Source organism: Pyrus communis, chromosome 4, assembly GCF_963583255.1.
Source record: "Pyrus communis chromosome 4, drPyrComm1.1, whole genome shotgun sequence".
Lineage (NCBI taxonomy): Eukaryota > Viridiplantae > Streptophyta > Magnoliopsida > Rosales > Rosaceae > Pyrus > Pyrus communis.
In genome coordinates, this window is record NC_084806.1 from 1,637,220 (window position 1) to 1,656,414 (window position 19,195).

The following is a 19,195-nucleotide window of genomic DNA, read 5'->3' on the forward strand; positions in this document are numbered from 1 at the left end:
TTTTGAAATTCTTTAACATCAAATTCTAATTGAGTACACCTGGAATGTTATAAACTTCTTTAAAATCTTAATTTAAAGCACCTATATTTCTAAGAATATTAATAAACTATCTTAAAATCATGATTGAATACACATTTGATTTTAGAGAATCACTTAAAATTCTGATTGAATACCCTTAGATTCATTAAAATAATTAAAATCCCTCAAAATCCGAATTGAATACATCCATCTTAGTTAAAGGGCATATGTTACCACTCATCGTTACCGTTCGGCTCAATTTTATTTCTTATTTTTTGCATTGGTAATCAAATAGTTAACGAGATATTTAAGATGATATTTATTGGTGTATGTTTTTCGCAAATAATATAATGCTGATAAATGAAACGCATGAGGGAGTAAATATGAAGTTTAACCTTTAGCGATAAGTGTTATAATATAAGGGTCTTCGCCTAAATAGGTTAAAGCCAGAATATATTCAATGCAAGTTTAGTGAAAATGGAGGTCCAAATGAGAGATAGGTAAGGATTAGAGATCTGGAAGTACCAAATGGTGAAAGCTTTCGCTATCTTAGATCAATTTTATAAAAGAACATAAATTTAAATGGAGATATCAACAATAGAATACAAGCTAAATAAATATAATGAAAGAGTGTATTTAATGTATTGTGCGATCATCCTATGTGACTCGTATAGTGCTCCTTTTGCAAGAGGATTCTTTTCACAAAATTTTTAATAGTGATATATATGTTAATTTATCCTAGACGTTGCCACATCACCTACTAATTTAATGAAATCATCTAAATTTTAATCGACTTGGGCTTGCTGTTTGGATCCCTAACTTTTATCAAAAGGCCCAACAATCTTTCCATTGAAGGTGAGCTACGGCTGTTCGATTTCTCATACAGATTCATCAGCATTAGATTAGATTAGATTAGTTCTTGTTGTTTTGACAAGAAATCAAATCATAGCTCAAACAATACAACTGGATTGTTCGACAAGAAAACAACTCCTGATTGAGTTTGGTTTGCTTTGCCTTTTACTATAAATACACCGCGGTGTCGGATGTTTCCATCACTCAAATTCCACTAAACAAAACAACCATGCCTCTAATCGCATCTAAACCATCCTTAATCTCCCTCGTCGCCGCCGTTCTCATCATCTTGGTGGCCCCAATCCCATCGCTGACCCACGCCGGAAAGCCCCACCTCATCAATTTCCGATCCCCCAACCTCTTCCCCGAAGGCCTCGCCTACGACCCATCCGCCCAGCACTTCATTGTCGGCTCCATCCGCCACCGCACCATCCACTCTGTCTCCGACGCCGGCGTCGTCGATACTCTCATCTCCGACCCCACCCTCCCCGACAACGTCACCGTCCTCGGCCTCGCCGTCGACAAACTCAACAACCGCCTCCTCGCCTGCATCACTGCGATGGACCCGCTCCCCCAATTCCACGCGCTCGCTGCCTACGACCTCCGCACGCGCCAGCGCCTCTTCCTCGCTCCCCTCCCCTCCGACGACGACGGGCCGCGTCCGGTAGCGAACGACGTCGCGGTGGACTTCAAGGGCAACGCCTACGTCACCAACTCGGCCGGCAACTACATCTGGAAGGTCAACGCCCGAGGGGAGGCTTCCATCTTCTCCAAGTCACGCGCCTTCACTTCGCAGCGCGTGGACCCCGACTTGCCGTACAGTTACTGCGGCCTGAACGGCGTCGTTTACAACAGCAAGGGATATCTCTTGGTGGTGCAATCGAACACCGGCAAGATTTTCAAGGTGGACGCCGACGACGGCACGGCGAGGCTGGTGCTGCTGCCGGAGGACTTAAATTTCGCCGACGGGGTCGCGATCCGAAGCGACGGCGTTGTTCTGGTGGTGTCCCACAAGACACTGTGGTTCCTGAAGAGCCAGGACAGTTGGGGGGAGGGCGGAATTTATGACAAAATTGCCCTTGATCCGGAGGGGTTTCCGACTTCGGTGGCGGTCGGGGGGGAGGACAGGGTGTACGTGTTGCGGGGGCACGTGTTGGAGGGTGCGAGGGGAAATGTGGAGCGGGAGGAGTTTAGTATTGGGGAGGTGAGGTCGGAGAGGGAGAGCAAGGAAGACGGTGTTTGGATCTTCGTTTTGATCGGGTTGGGATTGGCTTATTTCTTGTTTTGGAGGTTTCAGATGAGGCACCTCGTTGGCAACCTGAACAAAAAAACCAATTAGCCTTTTGGAGGCTTTTTTTGTTTTGTTTTTCGGTTTTTCATGTTTTTTGTTTTCATTTTGTAGATTACTATTTTAACACTTGTAAGTTGTTTGCTCGTTTGATGAAATAGAATAAATTAGTTTTTATCATACTTTGAGCTAACGAAATATCTATTATGTAAAATTAAGTGCAATGACATTCTAGAGCTTCATACAGCTAATCTCATTTAGTAAGATATGACATTCTTGTTGTTATCGTACACTTGATCTTCCAAAATACAATGCCATGTACCAACATTGGAACAATTATTACAATATTTTGTTGAAGAAAATGAATCAGCTAAACACAAGTGATATTTCTACTCTAAGAGGAGAGAGAGGGTTTGAATTAGAGTCAAAATGAGTTGAAGAAGACCCTAATCATCAGGGCAATCCACCACTAGTGTTTAGACAAGTTCAACAGGCTTTTTTAACCTCATTTGCTACTCATACGTTGCAAAATTATAAAATATTCGATTTAAAGTGTTTTTCCTCTTTGTTGAAAAAGAAAATTCTAAATTAGTTTGACTTGATTTAAAGTGTCCAAAGTCGTTAACTAAGGAGCAAAAATATTCACGCACTCATAGGTAGGCCTGTAAACGGGTTGAGTTTCTTGGGTTTGGATTGGTTCAACCCAACTTGTTAAGCTAACGGGTCATGCGAACCTAACCCGTTAAGCTAACGGGTCACCCGTTAACTCCTCTTTTTTTTTTTTTTTTTTTGGCATTCCAATACAATTACACGTATTAACTACAAGGATGTATAAAAGGTTGCTGACTTGAATATCTAGTTCAGTTTTTGTTGCACATTAGCCTTCCGCAAGCGTTGACCCAAAGTCTGGCATCGACCTACACATGAGCCTTCCGCAAGCGTTGCAAAGATGGCAAGCCAATGAAGGTACTTCTAGAATGTTTGACGATACGTCCTTCTCTCAAACTCAATAAAGCATCCCTTCAAAACCTTCCGGATTTGCTGACTCATTTGATTCAATGGATTTTTGATGATAAAAAAAGAAATAGACTACAACATTTTGGAACCAAGAAAAAGAAACTCGAAAGAGTTGGGATGGGGAAGATATGATCAAGTAAAGCAGCAGGTATCACAAGAGAAAGAAACTCAAACATCCTTAACTAACGGGTGCTAACGGATTGTTAACGGGTTCACCCGTTAGCGATCCGACCTGTTAAGCATCCATCCAAAAATTAATATTAACGGGTCGGGTCCAAAATGCCAGGTCTACTCATAGGTTTATAAAGTTCTCAACTAACAGGGCAAAAGTCCGCACCAAACAAAAAGTTTGATCAACCCCAACAGTGGGATGACCATTTATCTGAATCGACAATTACCCATCTCAAGGGAGAATTACTTCAACAGGTGGTAGCAATGTCTGAGGCCTTTTCTCCTTCGGCGATGGCGGTGATGGGTACGCCTCCTTCCCGTCATTGGTTTTTGGCTTTGACAAACCAAACTGCTCCCTTATCTTCGCTAACTTTTCAAAAATCTTCTTCCTGATCTCGGGATTGACAACACGTGCTTCCGCAGGTTCTACTGGAAGAAGGATGACTGCTGCCAGTGTCCCAACAGGCACAGATAACATCACATCTCTTCGTGAAAGTCCGAAGGCTTTCGGAGCCTCCACTTTTTCTTTTCCCTCACTTCTCAACTGCAAAGATAACATCACATCTCAGAGATGAATTGAAAAGTAAAAGACAACTAATTGTTCTACAATCCATCGCGGGTTCAGTTTCTGTAAAAGATGAAGCTCAAAAGTACTAAACAATGAAAAATCAAGTTGCAGCCTACTTACCCTACTTCTCCGGGCCTTATGACAATTAAGAATCAAACTGCAAGACCGAACAATTAAATCTGGCTTGTCACAACTTAATCACTTTTCGAGAATACAGTTCAAGGGGACCCATAAAACCAAAAAAGACCCATCCTACTACAAAGCCAAATTTAATCCATCTTCTTAATTCGTGATCCATTTGTATCTGTGAACAGAAAAATTTATCAGTGCTTAGACCTTTGGGATGAAAACATTGAAGCTGGAGATGACAAAACAGATCATATGTTCGGTCCTTCTTACTGAGATCACCATGAATTCATCAAGACAAGCTTGATTACATAAATTATTAAGCATACATTGTGGACAGAAATTAACTCTAGCAATGTGAACCACAAGGCAAAGATTACAACACATGTGGCCCGCCTAACCGAGACCTAGTGTCAAAATCTTCGTAACTTATCTCCACCAAAAACATACGATTGCTAGATTCTATGGACAATAAGTGTGATTGTCTCTTCTCTGCTTGAGTGAAACTCCAGATAGGCGGATGCGGAGTTACAATGAAATAAAATGCCAACTATGAAATTTAAGGATGCCGCGGCCCATGTTTAACATCATGCTCATAACTTGCTTCGATATGGACAAAAGTAAGCAGATCAGCTGCTTAGAAACAACTGTAACTCATACAACCAACGATGGTAAGGGGTACCATTATGAAAAGATACACTTAGTTTCACATGGCACGAGACGATTACTTCCCATAACAACTGCATTGCAGTCTGCACTCAATGACGCAAATTAGTTATTTCCTTTGAACCAAGTAACTGAACTAACTGCAAATAGCTCTGTAGCGTCACATAACATAGGCCATATCAGCCAAGTTCTCGAGTAAAAAACAGCTAACCCTCCCTCATAAAAAACATTAGAACATCAAAAAAGTGCACGCAAACCTTACATCTTACAGTTTAAGTTTCTCGATAAATTTCCGGAAATAAGGAACATAATTGCTATACTTGGCCCAAAACAAAGCGTAATGGCATTCTAGAATTCGTAAAGCCGACCCCACTTAGTGAGGAAGGCTTTGTTGTTGTAAGGAACATAATATACTAAACTAAACTAGTCATTCATTGTTCTGAAATTACTCATGTCTTTGATCTGTAAATACGCGAACTAAATTAGTAACATTACCCAATAAAGGAAAAGCCAGATGCATTTCCAGTTGAAAACTTCACAAATAAATTATAAAAATAACAAAAAAAAAAATTGAATTTTTGTGACTGAGGTGAGCTGGAATAAACAGGGTCAATCGATTCAGAGAACAAATTTTATTATTAAACACAATACAGATCAAAAGAAAAGAACTTTAAGCAAACTAAGTGAGTTGAAACAGTGCAAGTAGCAACCTGAAGAGGAAAAGCTCTCTTCTTTGTGGTGGTGGTGGTGGTGGTTGACACCGACATCGAGCGCTTCGTGGGCAACTGGGTTTCTCCGACCGCCGCCAGAAGACGCGAACCGCCCACCACATTGCTGCAACTAGGGAATGCCATCTGTCTCTCCCGGCGAAGATCAACGGTCTCAAGGCTCCAACTAGTTATTTATTGCAGAGTTTTTTGGGGAAGAAGACCGGACTCCGTGGAGCTGGAGGGACAAAAGGTCGAGATGGGCTGGTCTTTGACGGCTCAACTTAATTTTTGGTTCTGAAGTTATTGGGCCTTGGGTAACAATCTTTCTTTGATCCGGCCTGGTTGTATTTATGAGTGATGCTTTTTTTTTTTTTTTTTTTTTTTTTTTTTTTTTTTTTGTCTAGTTAAACTTCTTATTAATGAGTGATGTTATACTCAGTGTTTAAAATATTAGTATCAGAGAAATATAGATATACAAATTTGTGAAAATATTGATAGAAATTTGGTCAAAATATGGAAATTCAAAAAGAAACTTTAGAGAATGTCACACTAGTTTAAACAAAATATAAGAGTTTCTCTGATATTTAATTGAAATGTCAGAAATAGAGACCAAAACTATTAATTTTAGCTGAAATTTAAGAGTTTCTCCAATATAGGATGAAGTCGGGCTCATTTGAATATGCTTTTAAAATGACTGAAAGCGCTTTTAGAGAAAATGTTTTTAGGTTCCAAAAGCACTTAAATTTCTGCAAGAAGCACCAGTTATGTATTTCTTCCATAAAGCACTTTAAGTGCTTTTCTAGGATTTACTTGCATTTTTACGAAAAATTGGTTTTAAAAGTATTTTCACCAAATGTGCTTTTAGTTATTTTAAAAACACATCTAAACGAGAACTAAACTTCTTCCTCTTTTCATATCTTTTTCTAATTTTTATATAATTTTAAGAATTATTGAATGTATTGAAAAAAATTCAAACGCTGCTCATACTATTTTCACTCTCACCTTTTTACTAAATGGTATATGATAAATTGGATGGGACTACAACTTATATATTTTTTTGGAAACCTAGCTTTCAAAACGTTTTTACAAGTCGTGGTTCGATCCCCACCCATGCAACTAATACTATTTCAAGTAGTTTTGTAACTTGATACGGCATATAACACTATTCACTTTGTTTAATATGAGCCCATCACCTTTTAGGTCTTTACTCAAAGTATCCTTGCAAAATTCGTGGAAAGATGAATCATTTAATCATTAGGAGCATTTTTCCTCAACACAGTAAATTATGGTGTATGCTTAGCATACATCTAAAAATTTATCACGTGTCATTTCACTTAATTTTGATTTAACTTGTTTCAAAATTGAAAATGTAACATTTAATGTGAAAGTTAACTAGAATTAGGTAAAAAGATACGTGTCAGATGATTAGGTGTATAGTAAGCATACATCATAATTTATGGTGATAAAAAAAAAACTCATTAATAGAATATTGTTGAAGCAAAAGATTTTCCTCCAAAATCATATCAATTACACAACCACATTTGAAAATGGAAATGGCGGCTCCCTGTAGTAAGTATGACTTTAAATTTTGAGGATATGTGAGGAAGAAATGCATATTAGCCACAAGATTGTATTAGGTTAAGATCTAAAGTATTTGACAACTTAATAAAGAAAAATCAACTTAAATCCATGAACCTTTAGAAAACTCATTTTATTGTTTTGTTTTATTAAGTTATCAAATATTTTAAGTCTATAAACTAATATACTCTTATGGCTAATTTGCATTTGATCTTCGCAAGTCCTCATTTAAGGACCTTAAGAGAGCATGACTCTTTAATTTAATAGGAAAATTGGTTACTGCAAAACAACCAGCTGGAAGTAGTAGAGTACTGTGTTTTTATATATTTGGGGATGGAGGGGCACCCACAAATCTTGATTGATTGGAAACCGAGTTTAAACACACTTCACTTTGTTCACCCTCCAAAAAAGAAAGAAAGTTCAAATCAGATAATTTAATTGGTAAACCAGATAAAACCAGATAACAAATACTACTAATTTGTTATAAAAGTGAATCAGATCATTTGAGAAACAAAGGAATCTAAAACTGCGGCGAGTACAGTGGTGATCTGTGTGGGCAGGGAGATGGATGAAATTAGACTGGAGACCTAGAGTTTTTTTTTTTTTTTTTTTTTTAAATAAATTTACGATTAGTAAGAGGAGGAAGAGAGTTCGAAATTATTACATTAATTTAGGAGAGCGAGGAAGTTTGGAACTGGGAACGCATGGATAAAAACTCAACACCTTATCCACTAGAATATTAAAGTCGAAATTCAAAGTTCAAAATCTTACTTTGTATCGGATATATAGGGAAATGAATTATAATATGTGCATATAATGATAAATTTTGATGAATACGATGATTAATTTTCAAAACCATATAAATTTGGTTAGCATAAAAAAGGTTTATGAATTTCACATTATATACTGGTAACAAAATAAAAATACAAGAAGTTCACATTAGAATATTAACAAAATTGAATGACTTATGTTTAGTTGTTTCACGTCTAATTACACTGAGACATTTAATGATACAAACTCCACAATATTTATCGTGTTATGCAAGTAATATATAATGCAAGCTGGGAAATAATGTCAATGTAATTATATAGTAGTGAATTGTTGATCCTTTGATGTTCACTCCAAATTTTGGCATTTGTATCAAATCGAGCCTCTACGTAGCAACTGATCATGATCCTCCATCGTCCCTTCACTGGGAGTTGAGTCTCCATGCATCATCACAAATCACATGTTGAAATTTGTCAAGAAATATCAAATTTGTTAATTTGAAGAAAGAAAGAAAGGTTGATTAGATTAGGCTAAGAGAGACGAAGTGAATTACCTGGGCATAATCACCTCTCTGATGAAAGTTGATCCGCTTCCTAATAAACTTCATATGCAAACATAAGGTCAAGAATCAAGATGTTGAATTCCATGCAAACCCTTGTCAAATGAACAGTATCTTGCTCATACCTCAGACTCGCTGTTTGTTCGACCTATCAACATTCTATGGTAGCAGGTTAGCTAGTCACCACTAGGTAAACCCTAAACCACATTATTTTCTAATTAATTAAGGACTTGCTTATACGGCTCATGCTATTTACATTCTACAGTTCAAAACCAAGGAAATATATACTACTTTAGTGTAAGTAGCTTAATCTAATTTGGTAACTAGATTAGTTTCAAATCCAATTTAATTAGTATAACCGACATACACCTGAAAATAGAAAGTTGGTGGCCGCAAAATTCCAACGATTATCAAAATTATGATGTTAAATTACCACAAAAGTGGTACTTAGCAACTTATAGCCAGCCTATTACTATTTCTTTCAATTTCTTTCTTCTTCATATTTCAAAAGGAAAAGAAGGAAAGCCAAAAGATACCTAAACCACTTCCCAAATTAATCGGATAACTGCATATATATAAACTGGATCAGCTTGGGAGTTTTTGCTTTTTTTTTTTCCTTCTAGGTTAATGACTGTTTTATGGATAACTCAATAAATTTATAGGTTACTGCAGTCGATCTCGATCAACTAATAGGTCATACTCCAAGATGCCACAGAAAAAAATAGCTAGTTACCTACTAAAAAGCTGCCTTGTTTAACTTCTTAGATGATCAATCAAGTTGATTAATTTAGAAAGAAAAAACCATGATTACTTTCTAATTAGGGTTTTCAAGGGTACTATATATGCCTAACCTTTACCTTAGGTTTCAGGACGAACAGACAACGAAACTAAGATTATTTGCAAAGGGACTGCTCACTTGACAAGCATAGCATGGAATCCACTCACCCGTATCAAAACATATCAACACATCCGCGATCCTCGATCATATTTGTTGACTTTCTATATTTCTTTATTTTCTGCAAAAATCTCACACAAGTTATCATCCCATCTGAAAAAGTAAAAAAAAAAAAAAAACACAACAAACATATTTGATATGGACTAAGTACGTAAATTATAATGAAATTAAGGTTCCACCATATAATTAATTGGTAGTATGAGGAGTAGCCCAATATCATATATAAGCACATAGCAAACATTGTCCCTCACCAATGTGTGACAACTCTCAACATGCCCCCGCACATGTGGTGGATTTTCAAGCCTACACGTGGACAACAACTGGATGACGTGGAGCGCGTGTGGCCGTTGGGCTTCACACGTGGACAATCTTGCTCTGATACCATAATGAAATTTGAGGTTCCACCATAAACCAATTGGCAGTATGGGGAGTAGCCCAAGATCATATAAGCACATAGCAAACCTTGTCCCTCACCAATGTGGGATAACTCTCAGCAAATCAAACTAAATAATTAGCACAACTACGGAAGAACGTATACGTACGTCAAAGCGGAAGAAGAGAGGGAGAAGAACGTGGTCTTTTGAGCAAGAGACCAAACTGGGAGGTGTACTACAGCTGCTGGGTTTGAGCTTCATTTTATAGAGATAGGAATGAACCTTTCTATGATTCAATTACAAATCATTGGTGGAGCTTGCGATTTCTATACGGATCTTCATGTCAGCCAAATCCTTACACGTGATAGATCATTGACTAATCGATATTTAATTGTTGTGTTTCCCATTCATGAGAAATAGTTTAAAAAGTTAATGATAGGTAAGATTCATTGGTATAGGATCAATGGACGGTGTAAATTGTAGCACCTGCCACATTAGGGATTGATAGGACAACATACGTAGTCCGACATTCATGTCAAACTTTTAGCTACCACTGACTTTATGGCTTATGATTAATTTACAAGTAATGCTGAGCATATTAATTTTTCAGCCTAAATTTTAAGAGAAATGTTAAGGAGATTTTCAAAAGTGGGAGTTTTCATAGATTGTCTTTCACCTCATTTTTTTGCACAATGTTTGATAATATTGACACGATAATTAACATTAAACTGTGAGGTGATAGAGAGTTCACGGAGAGTCCCACTTTGAAAGAGTTTCCTAAGTATTTCTCAATTGGTAAATTAGATGTTGTGTTAGGGATAGTAAATAAACACGTTAATCACACTCAAATAATAATTCAATCGTCAACAATAACTTTATATAGTTTACAAAATTTGATTTAAATAATCAGTCTTTCTAAAATTACCTTTAATTCATTAGCTAGCTCACTTTCCACTCATTTGTTTCATGTTACTTTTTTGCTTCGGATGATTATATATCCACCTTAATTTGTTCTCATTTAACAGATTTCTTAAAAGTAACCCTTGATGGTTGGCTGAAATTTCAAGATATTTGAACAATAAATACACTAGATTTTTTTATGGGTCATTTTGATTCCGGTCCCTAATTAGTCTAATTGTTAGATTGAAACCTTGTTTGTTAAAATATTTTGATTGATGTCATTAGCATCATTTAAGAGATTTAATTCATGTATTTATGCATTTAATTAATGTCCCACAAATTATGAAATTTAAACAAATTCAAATAATATTTTTAAAGTACTTAAAAATCAATAATAGAGTAATATTGTTCTTCACAAAATTATAGCAAAAAAATAATGTACGCACATAATTACTAATATATTTTAAAACGTAAAATAAATACATATAATTAGCATGTATACATTTAGCAAAATTAAAAAATGGGTACGAATAAATTAAAAAATATGGGTACAAATAAAAACAAAAGTTTTAAAAATATGGGCACAAAAAGAAATTAATATATGGGTACAAATTAAAAATGAAAGGAAAATTGGTACAGATTGAAAAAGGGTTGCAAATAAAAAATGGGTACAAACTAAAAATGAAGTATATGACAAAAAATTTAGCCATAAATATAAATATATCATATGTAGCATTTCTAACAATAAATGAACATATTTAGAAATAAAAAATATTGTTACAGTCATATTTAGAATATGAATGTGATTGCATAAATCCTAGCAAATATGAGAATGTATCTTCTATTCCTATTAGGAGTTGATTACCTATTGAATGTTGTAATCCTAAAAGGGTAAGGTTTTTGCCTATCCTACTACCATAAATAAAGGTACAATGGGGTGATACAAACACACCTCACAATTAAATCACTCTCTCCTCTCTCTAATTGTTGCCGGCTCTAATTGTCGCCGGCCCCCCCTTCTCACTAAACCCTAAAGATCGTTCAATTAAATAGGCATACAACAAATATTTTATTATTAAAACCTAAGGACATTGATTAAAAATTAAAAAGGAATAAGGTTTTAATTAATGGAGTAGCAAAAACAGGAATGTGAACCTAATTTTTTTTATATATATACAAGTGATGTAAACTCGTTTAAATTATGAAACAGGAGTTCGAACTCGTGCGGAAAGAACATCACACCACTCAAACTAATTTGTCTAAGATGGAGGCCGCTGCATATATAATATAAACCTAATATTATTGGAAATACATTTTTGTTTAAATATTGTAGGATGCATGCATGATTGAATAAGGTTAATTCATATGGATTCATCAATATAAAAATATCTGCTGGTGTGGAAGGGAACTAGGGTATTATTACAAGAGGCTGAGCAACGTGGTTTATTGTTAATTCATATACTTATTTATGATGAACCTGCGCTCTCCACTCTCCATGCATATGATGTCATATTATATACGTGGGATATACTTAATGGGAATGAATCCCGCATTGATGAAATAAGGGATTTTGCATGCGCTTATAAATAGTTGGACTTCTCCCTATATTGCTATTTAGTTTTATGGTGAAACCTCAACTTCTTCATTATACATGGGCTTAATTTGAGATCTCTCTCGGCAAATAATCAAAACGAGAAATAGCGTAACAAATAAAAACTTCAGCCTACATACGTAGGGCTTGGAAGATCATAATTCCTACTATATATGTTGCTAGAAATCAAACCAACATTTTTATAACAGAAACTGTATATGGATTCTCCTTAAACATCTCGTTCAACAATAGAAAACTGGAGATGGTTTTACTTGTGTTAGTTTGATCATGAGCTGTTTAATAAGTTTCTTTTAGAGTTAATTAACTGGATAAGCAATATATATAATCTGCTCATCAGAGATCTTGCCAGGCTCCAAGCTGATGGAGGTCCTACGTATTTTCCAGTCCAGATTATATTATGTAGCAAGCTCGGGAACAGAAATGGGTCATCAGATAGCTTAGTTATGACAATTAAGAATCAAACTGAAAGACCGAACAATTAAATCCGGCTTGTTAAATCACTTTTCGAGAATACAGTTCAAAGGGACCTTAATAACCTGAAGCACAATGGACATCTGCACAGAAAACCAAAAATGACTCATCCTACTACAAAGCCAAATTTAATCCATCTTCTTAATTCGTGATCCCTTTGTATCTGTGAACAGAAAATTTTATGAGTGCTTAGACCTTTGAGTTAAGAAATATCATGTAATATATTTCCCTAATATGGTTTATGTCAAATGCCACCAAAAGAGGGATACCATTTTCTAGGACATTGATGTAGGGTTAATTGGTTGACCTACTGATGTATATATTGTACTATAAAGTTCATCAATAGAATATTATTCGAAACCAATTCAGTCTGCTCCTTTTCAATTGCTCTGCCATTTAGCCATTTTAATATTCATCCTCTTTAAGATGGTATACTGAGCATCAGGTCCTGGTACTTGATTGCCTGCGTTTTCAACCCTTGTTGTTTTACAAACATCATGTCAGACATAGACCTTCAACCACAACGACAAAACAGTCAAACCCTTAGCAAGGTCGGTATGGATTCATCAAATCCATATTATGTTTATAATTCAGATAGTCCTGGTTATATGCTCGTTCCGGAAAAATTGAATGGATCCAACTATCCATCTTGGAGCAAATCCACGATTCATGCTCTCACAGCCAAAAACAAAATTGATTTTGTTGATGGCTCCATTCAGCCTCCATCAGCAAAGGATCAACCAAAAGAACACGCTCACTAGAATCAATGCAATAGTATGATTTTAACATGGTTGCTAAATTCGTAGAGCCTGATTTATCCAAAGGAGTTGTTTATGCCAAAAGCGCTCAATAGGTATGGGAAGATTTTAAAGATCAATTCTCACAAAAGAATGCACCAACAATTTATCAAATCTAGAAATCCATCGCATCCCTCTCTCAAGGTTCCATGACAATTTCAGCTTATTTTACAAAACTTAAAGCCTTTGGGATGAGTTAGAGACTCGTCGACCTCTTCTCTTCTGCGACCAGACTAAGGCACATAATGAACAAATAGAAGAAGATCGAATGATGCAATTTCTCATGGGTCTAAACGATGTCTATAATGGAGTGTGAAGTAATATTCTCATGGTGGCACCTTTGCCTAAAGTTCGTCAAGCCTACTCACTTTTTATTCAGGAAGAAATACAAAAACAAATGTCTTCGGGATCGAATGAAAATTTTTCCATTGCTGCAGCAGTTCAAAGTCGATCAAACCATTCCTTCAATAGTTCCAAAAATTTCCGTTATGAATACTGTGATAAAGACAGACATACAATTGATAATTGTAGGACTAAAAAATATCATTGCAAGTTCTGTGATCAAAGAGGCCACATTGAAGATAGATGCCGATTTAAAAATGGCATGAATGGAGGAAGTCATAAAGCACAACAACGTTTCCAAGGCAGCAACATCCCACGTGCTACCCATGCCTCTTCTCCTGCTGACAATGCAGCGTCGGGTCCCATCACTGCTGCAAACGCAACACATGTCATTGCTCAGACACAGACGCAACCTTCACTTGTCATTCCTCAAACACAGACGCAACCTTCACCAAACCCGTTGCAAGGACTTTTTGCTGACCAACTACAACAATTGGCTCACGTTGTATCCATGATGAATTTAAACAATACCTCTGGTAATAACAATGCTTATGCAAATGGAGCAAGTCTATCTCTTTTTACTGTTGCATCCATTAATTCTGTATATACTCAACCTTGGATTTTGGATAACGGGGCTACCAATCATATCATTTCAGATTCTTCTCTTTTTACCAAAAGCACATCTTCACCAATATCCACTGTCAAATTACCCACTGGCTCTTCTGCCACAATCACTTATACAGGAACCGTACCATTCAATTCAGATATTACCTTAGACAATGTTTTATATGTTCATTCTTTTCACTTAAATCTCATATCTGCCAATTAAGTCACTGATTCTCTAAATTGTTGTGCCATTTTGTTTCCCATTATCTGTGTCTTGCAAGACTTGGTTACGGGGAAGATGATTGGATCGGGTAAACAACATGGTGGTCCTTATTACATGTCCCTGTTGCAACGAATGCCTCTCTCCTGTCAAGTTTCTCATTCCTCCAATTTGTGGCATTTGCAACTTGGACATTCTTCACCTACTCGCCTTAAATTACTATTTCCTTCGTTGTCTTCAAATAATTTTTCTTTCGATAATAATTGTACTGTTTGTCCCATGGTTAAACAAACCAGACTTCCATTTCCTTTAAGTTCTATATCAACTCATGCTCCCTTTGATTTATTACATTGTGATATATGGGGTCCTCATAAAATTCCCACACATTCGGGGGCTCGATTCTTTCTTACCATTGTCAATGATTTTTCTAGGTGCACATTGATTTTTTTGATGCAACATAAATATGAAACTCAACACCTTTTAAAATCTTTTGTTACTTTTGCTCATATACAATTTCATGCAAAAATAAAAGCAGTAAGGGTTGACAATGGGTCTGAGTTTTTGTCCATGAAAGATTTTTAGGAAAACTAATGAAAATGACTTGAAAACTTTGAGTTTTAACAATAAGGACAAAATAAAGGGTAAAGTGAATAGTACCAGGTTTGACTTTTTAGTGTAAAAATGTGGTTTTTCGTTAAAGTGAATAGTATCGTGGACTTTTCGTCAAAACTTCCAAGATTTTTTTTCAAACCAATGGCATTGAATATCAACACACATGTGTCTACACTCCACAACAAAATGGTGTTGTCGAACGTAAGCATGTCACATTCTCATTGTTGCACGTAGCTTACGCTTCCAATCTCAGGTACCCCTTTCATTTTGGGGTGAGTGTGTATCCACTGTTGTCTATCTCATTAATCGATTACCATCTCTTTTGTTATCTTACAAATCTCCTTTTGAGTTATTATATAAACGTCCGCCATCTTTTGACCACTTGAAAGTTTTTGGTTGTTTGTGTTTTGCTACTGTTGTTCACCTTACTCATAAATACAACCCTCATGCTAAACGCTATGTCTTTGTTGGATACCCACTGATCAAAGGGGTTATAAACTATATGATTTGGAAACTAAAAAAATTCTTTGTCAACTGTGATGTTAAATTTACTGAAAATACCTTCCCTTTCCAGTCTCTACCTTCATCCCTCTGACCCATACCCTTCTCATACATGACAGCAGGCCCCTCATACCCCATACCCCATACCTACCTGGTCTTGCTGACACCACACTCACACCGCCAGCTTATCAAACCTCTCATCCATCACCCTCAAACCTATCTAACCTTTGTACCCTACCACTTACTCCTCCCCCCCCCTGACATGCTCCCACCACCCCATCTTACTTTTCCTGACATGTTTCCATCAACTTCCTTACCCACTGCCATGCCTACCTCTCCTACCTCACCATCCACTGACATGTCTGCTCTATCATCTACCATATCCCATCCACCAGATGCCACGTCCGCTTAGTCACCCTCTCCACCCCTCCTACGTCAATCTTTCTGTCCTAAGCAACCTCCTATATGCAATAAAGACTATCATGTGACTAACCAGATTAGTCACTCTCCTTTGACATCTCGTTCTTCCACAGGTACTCGTTACCCTCTTTCTAATTTTCTTTCTTATTCACGCATTTCTTCTGGCCATTGTGCTTTTCTAGCCAACATTACAAGTCTTACTGAACCTACTTGATATGCCCAGGCTATCCTTGATCCTAATTGGTGACATGCCATGCATGCAAAATTAATGGCTTTGCACGAAAACAATACATGGACCATGGTTCCCTTACCTGTAAGACATAAACCAATTGGCTGCAAATGGGTCTATAAAATCAAATACAACTCTGGCACAATTGAGCGGTACAAGGCTCGTCTTGTTGCAAAAGGATACACTCAAATTGAGGGCATTGATTATCAAGAAACCGTTTCTCCTTCCGCCAAACTCACTACTCTTCGTTGTCTCCTTGCTGTTGCCAATGCACATCATTGGTTCGTTCATCAACTGGATGTTTAGAATGCTTCTCTCCATGGTGATTTGCATGAAGTTGTTTTCATGGAACCTCTTCTTGGTCTTCGCCGACAGGGGAAGAACATTGTATGTCGGCTTAACAAATCTTTATATGGACTCAAACAGGCTTCTAGAAACTGGTTTTCGACTTTTTCAGTCACCATTCAGAAAGCAGGTTACCAACAATCAAAAGCTGATTATTCTCTTTTTACTAAGGCTCAAGGTACTTCGTTTACTGCAATCCTTATCTATGTGGATGACAAACTTCTTACAGGGAATGATCTTCAAGAAATGGAACACCTCAAAAAACATTTCTTCTCACACACTTCCGCATCAAAGATCTTGGTGATTTGAAATATTTTTTGGGCATTGAATTTTCTCGTTCTCAAAAAGGCATTTTCATGTCTCAGAGAAAATATGCACTAGACATTTTGTAGGATTCTGGACTTACGGGAGCATGCCCAGACAAGTTTCCAATGGGACAAAATTTGAAACTCACTCCCACTGACGGAGCATTGTTAGATGATCCCACCAAGTACAGAAGACAAGTCGGACGATTGATTTATCTTACTGTCACTAGGCCTGACATAGTCTTTTCAGTTCGCACAATGAGTCAATTCATGCATGAGCTTCGCAAGCCTCATTGGGATGCATCTTTACGAATTCTCAGGTACATCAAAAGTACTCTTGGTCAAGGTTTATTATTTCTTGTCTCTGACAATCTTGAGTTAAAAGCTTTTTGTGATTCCGATTGGGGAGGTTGTCGTGCCATAAGAAGGTCACTTATAGGATATTGTGTTTTTCTTGGAAATTCTCTCATCTCATGGAAATCCAAGAAATAAGACAATATTTCTCGATCATCTGCAGAAGCCGGATATCGAGCTATGGCCAACACATATTTAGAGTTAACTTGGCTACGCTATTTATTGCAAGATTTAAAAGTTCCGCAAAAGGCTCCCACATCATTATTTTGTGACAATCAAGCTGCCTTATATATTGCAGCTAATCCTGTTTTTCACGAGTTTACGAAGCATATTGAAATTGATTGTCACATTGTTCGAGAAAAACGGGCTGGAATGATTATTCCCTCACATGTACCTACATGTTTCCAGTTAGCAGATTTATTTTCAAAAGCCTTCTGAAAAGATCAATTTGCGACACTAAGTGACAAAGTTAGGAGTTCATAATATGCACTCTCCAACTTGAGGGGGAGTATTAAGAAATATCATGTAATATATTTACCTAATAGGTTTATGTCAAATCCCACCAAAAGAGGGATACGATTTTCTAGGACATTAATGTAGGGTTAATTGGTTGACCGACTAATGTATATATTCTACTGTAAAGTTCATCAATAGAATATTATTCGAAACCAATTCAGTCTGCCCGCTCTGCTATTTAGCCATTTTAATATTCATCTTTTTTAAGACTTTGGGATGAAAATATTGAAGCTGGAGATGACAAAACAGATCATATGTTCGGTACTTCTTACTGAGACCACCATGAATTCATCAAGACAAGCTTGGTTACATAAATTATTAAGCATACATTGTGGACAGAAATTAACTCTAGCAATGTGAACCACAAGGCAAAGATTACAACACATGTGGCCCGCCTAACCGAGACCTAGTGTCAAAATCTTCCTAACTTATCTCCACCAAAAACATACGATTGCTAGATTCTACGGACAATAAGTGTGATTGTCTCTTCTGTGCTTGAGTGAAACTCCGGATAGGCGGATACGGAGTTACAATGAAATAAAATGCCAACTATGAAATTTAAGGATGCCACGGCCCATGGTTTAACATCATGCTCTTAACTTGCTTCGATATGGACAAAAGTAAGCAGATCAGCTGCTTAGAAACAACTGTAACTTATACAACCAACGATGGTAAGGGGTACCATTTATGAAAAGATACACTTAGTTTCACATGGCACGAGACGATAGCTTCCCATAACAACTGCATTGCAGTCTGCACTCGATGACGCAAATTAGTTATTTCCTTTCAACCAACTAACTGAACTAACTGCAAATAGCTCTGTAGCCTCACATAACATAGGCCATATAAGCCAAGTTCTTGAGTAAAAAACAGCTAACCCTCCCTCGTAAAAAACATTAGAACATCTAGAAAGTGCACGCAAACCTTACATCTTACAGTTTAAGTTTCTCGCTAAATTTCCGGAAAATAGGAACATAATTGCTATACTTGGCCTAAAACAAAGCGTAATGGGTTTTATAATTCATAAAGTCTACCCCACTTAGTGAGGAAGGCTTTGTTGTTGTAAGGAACATAATATACTAAACTAAACTAGTCATTCATTGTTCCGAAATTACTCATGTCTTTGATCTGTAAATACGCGAACTAAATTAGTAACATTACCCAATAAAGGAAAACCCAGATGCATTTCCAGTTGAAAACTTCACAAATAAATTATAAAAATAACAAAAAAAAATTGAATTTTTGTGACTGAGGTGAGCTGGAATAAACAGGGTCAATCGATTCAGAGAACAAATTTTACTATTAAACACAATAC

General features: G+C 36.7%; 2 protein-coding genes and 1 long non-coding RNA gene across 3 annotated transcripts; 1 reads left to right on the plus strand and 2 right to left on the minus strand.

Annotated features, from left to right (window-relative positions):
• The first annotated feature begins 884 nt into the window (after nucleotides 1-884).
• LOC137731703 (uncharacterized) lies at nucleotides 885-2,340 on the plus strand. Its single transcript, XM_068470889.1, has one exon. It carries the CDS (start codon nucleotides 1,100-1,102, stop codon nucleotides 2,207-2,209), a length of 1,110 nt encoding a protein of 369 aa, XP_068326990.1. The 5' UTR covers nucleotides 885-1,099; the 3' UTR covers nucleotides 2,210-2,340.
• A 1,108-nt stretch (nucleotides 2,341-3,448) lies between these two features.
• Nucleotides 3,449-5,677, minus strand: LOC137730485 (uncharacterized). The gene is made up of 2 exons (XM_068469473.1): nucleotides 5,417-5,677; nucleotides 3,449-3,890 (listed from the first exon to the last, which is right to left on the minus strand). The coding sequence occupies exons 1-2, from the start codon at nucleotides 5,558-5,560 to the stop codon at nucleotides 3,579-3,581; spliced, it is 456 nt and encodes a 151-aa protein (XP_068325574.1). The 5' UTR covers nucleotides 5,561-5,677; the 3' UTR covers nucleotides 3,449-3,578.
• A 2,227-nt stretch (nucleotides 5,678-7,904) lies between these two features.
• Nucleotides 7,905-9,868, minus strand: LOC137732208 (uncharacterized). Its single transcript, XR_011068317.1, has 2 exons — nucleotides 9,528-9,868; nucleotides 7,905-9,337 (listed from the first exon to the last, which is right to left on the minus strand). It is a non-coding gene; the product is annotated as an uncharacterized lncRNA (long non-coding RNA).
• Nucleotides 9,869-19,195: the final 9,327 nt, after the last annotated feature.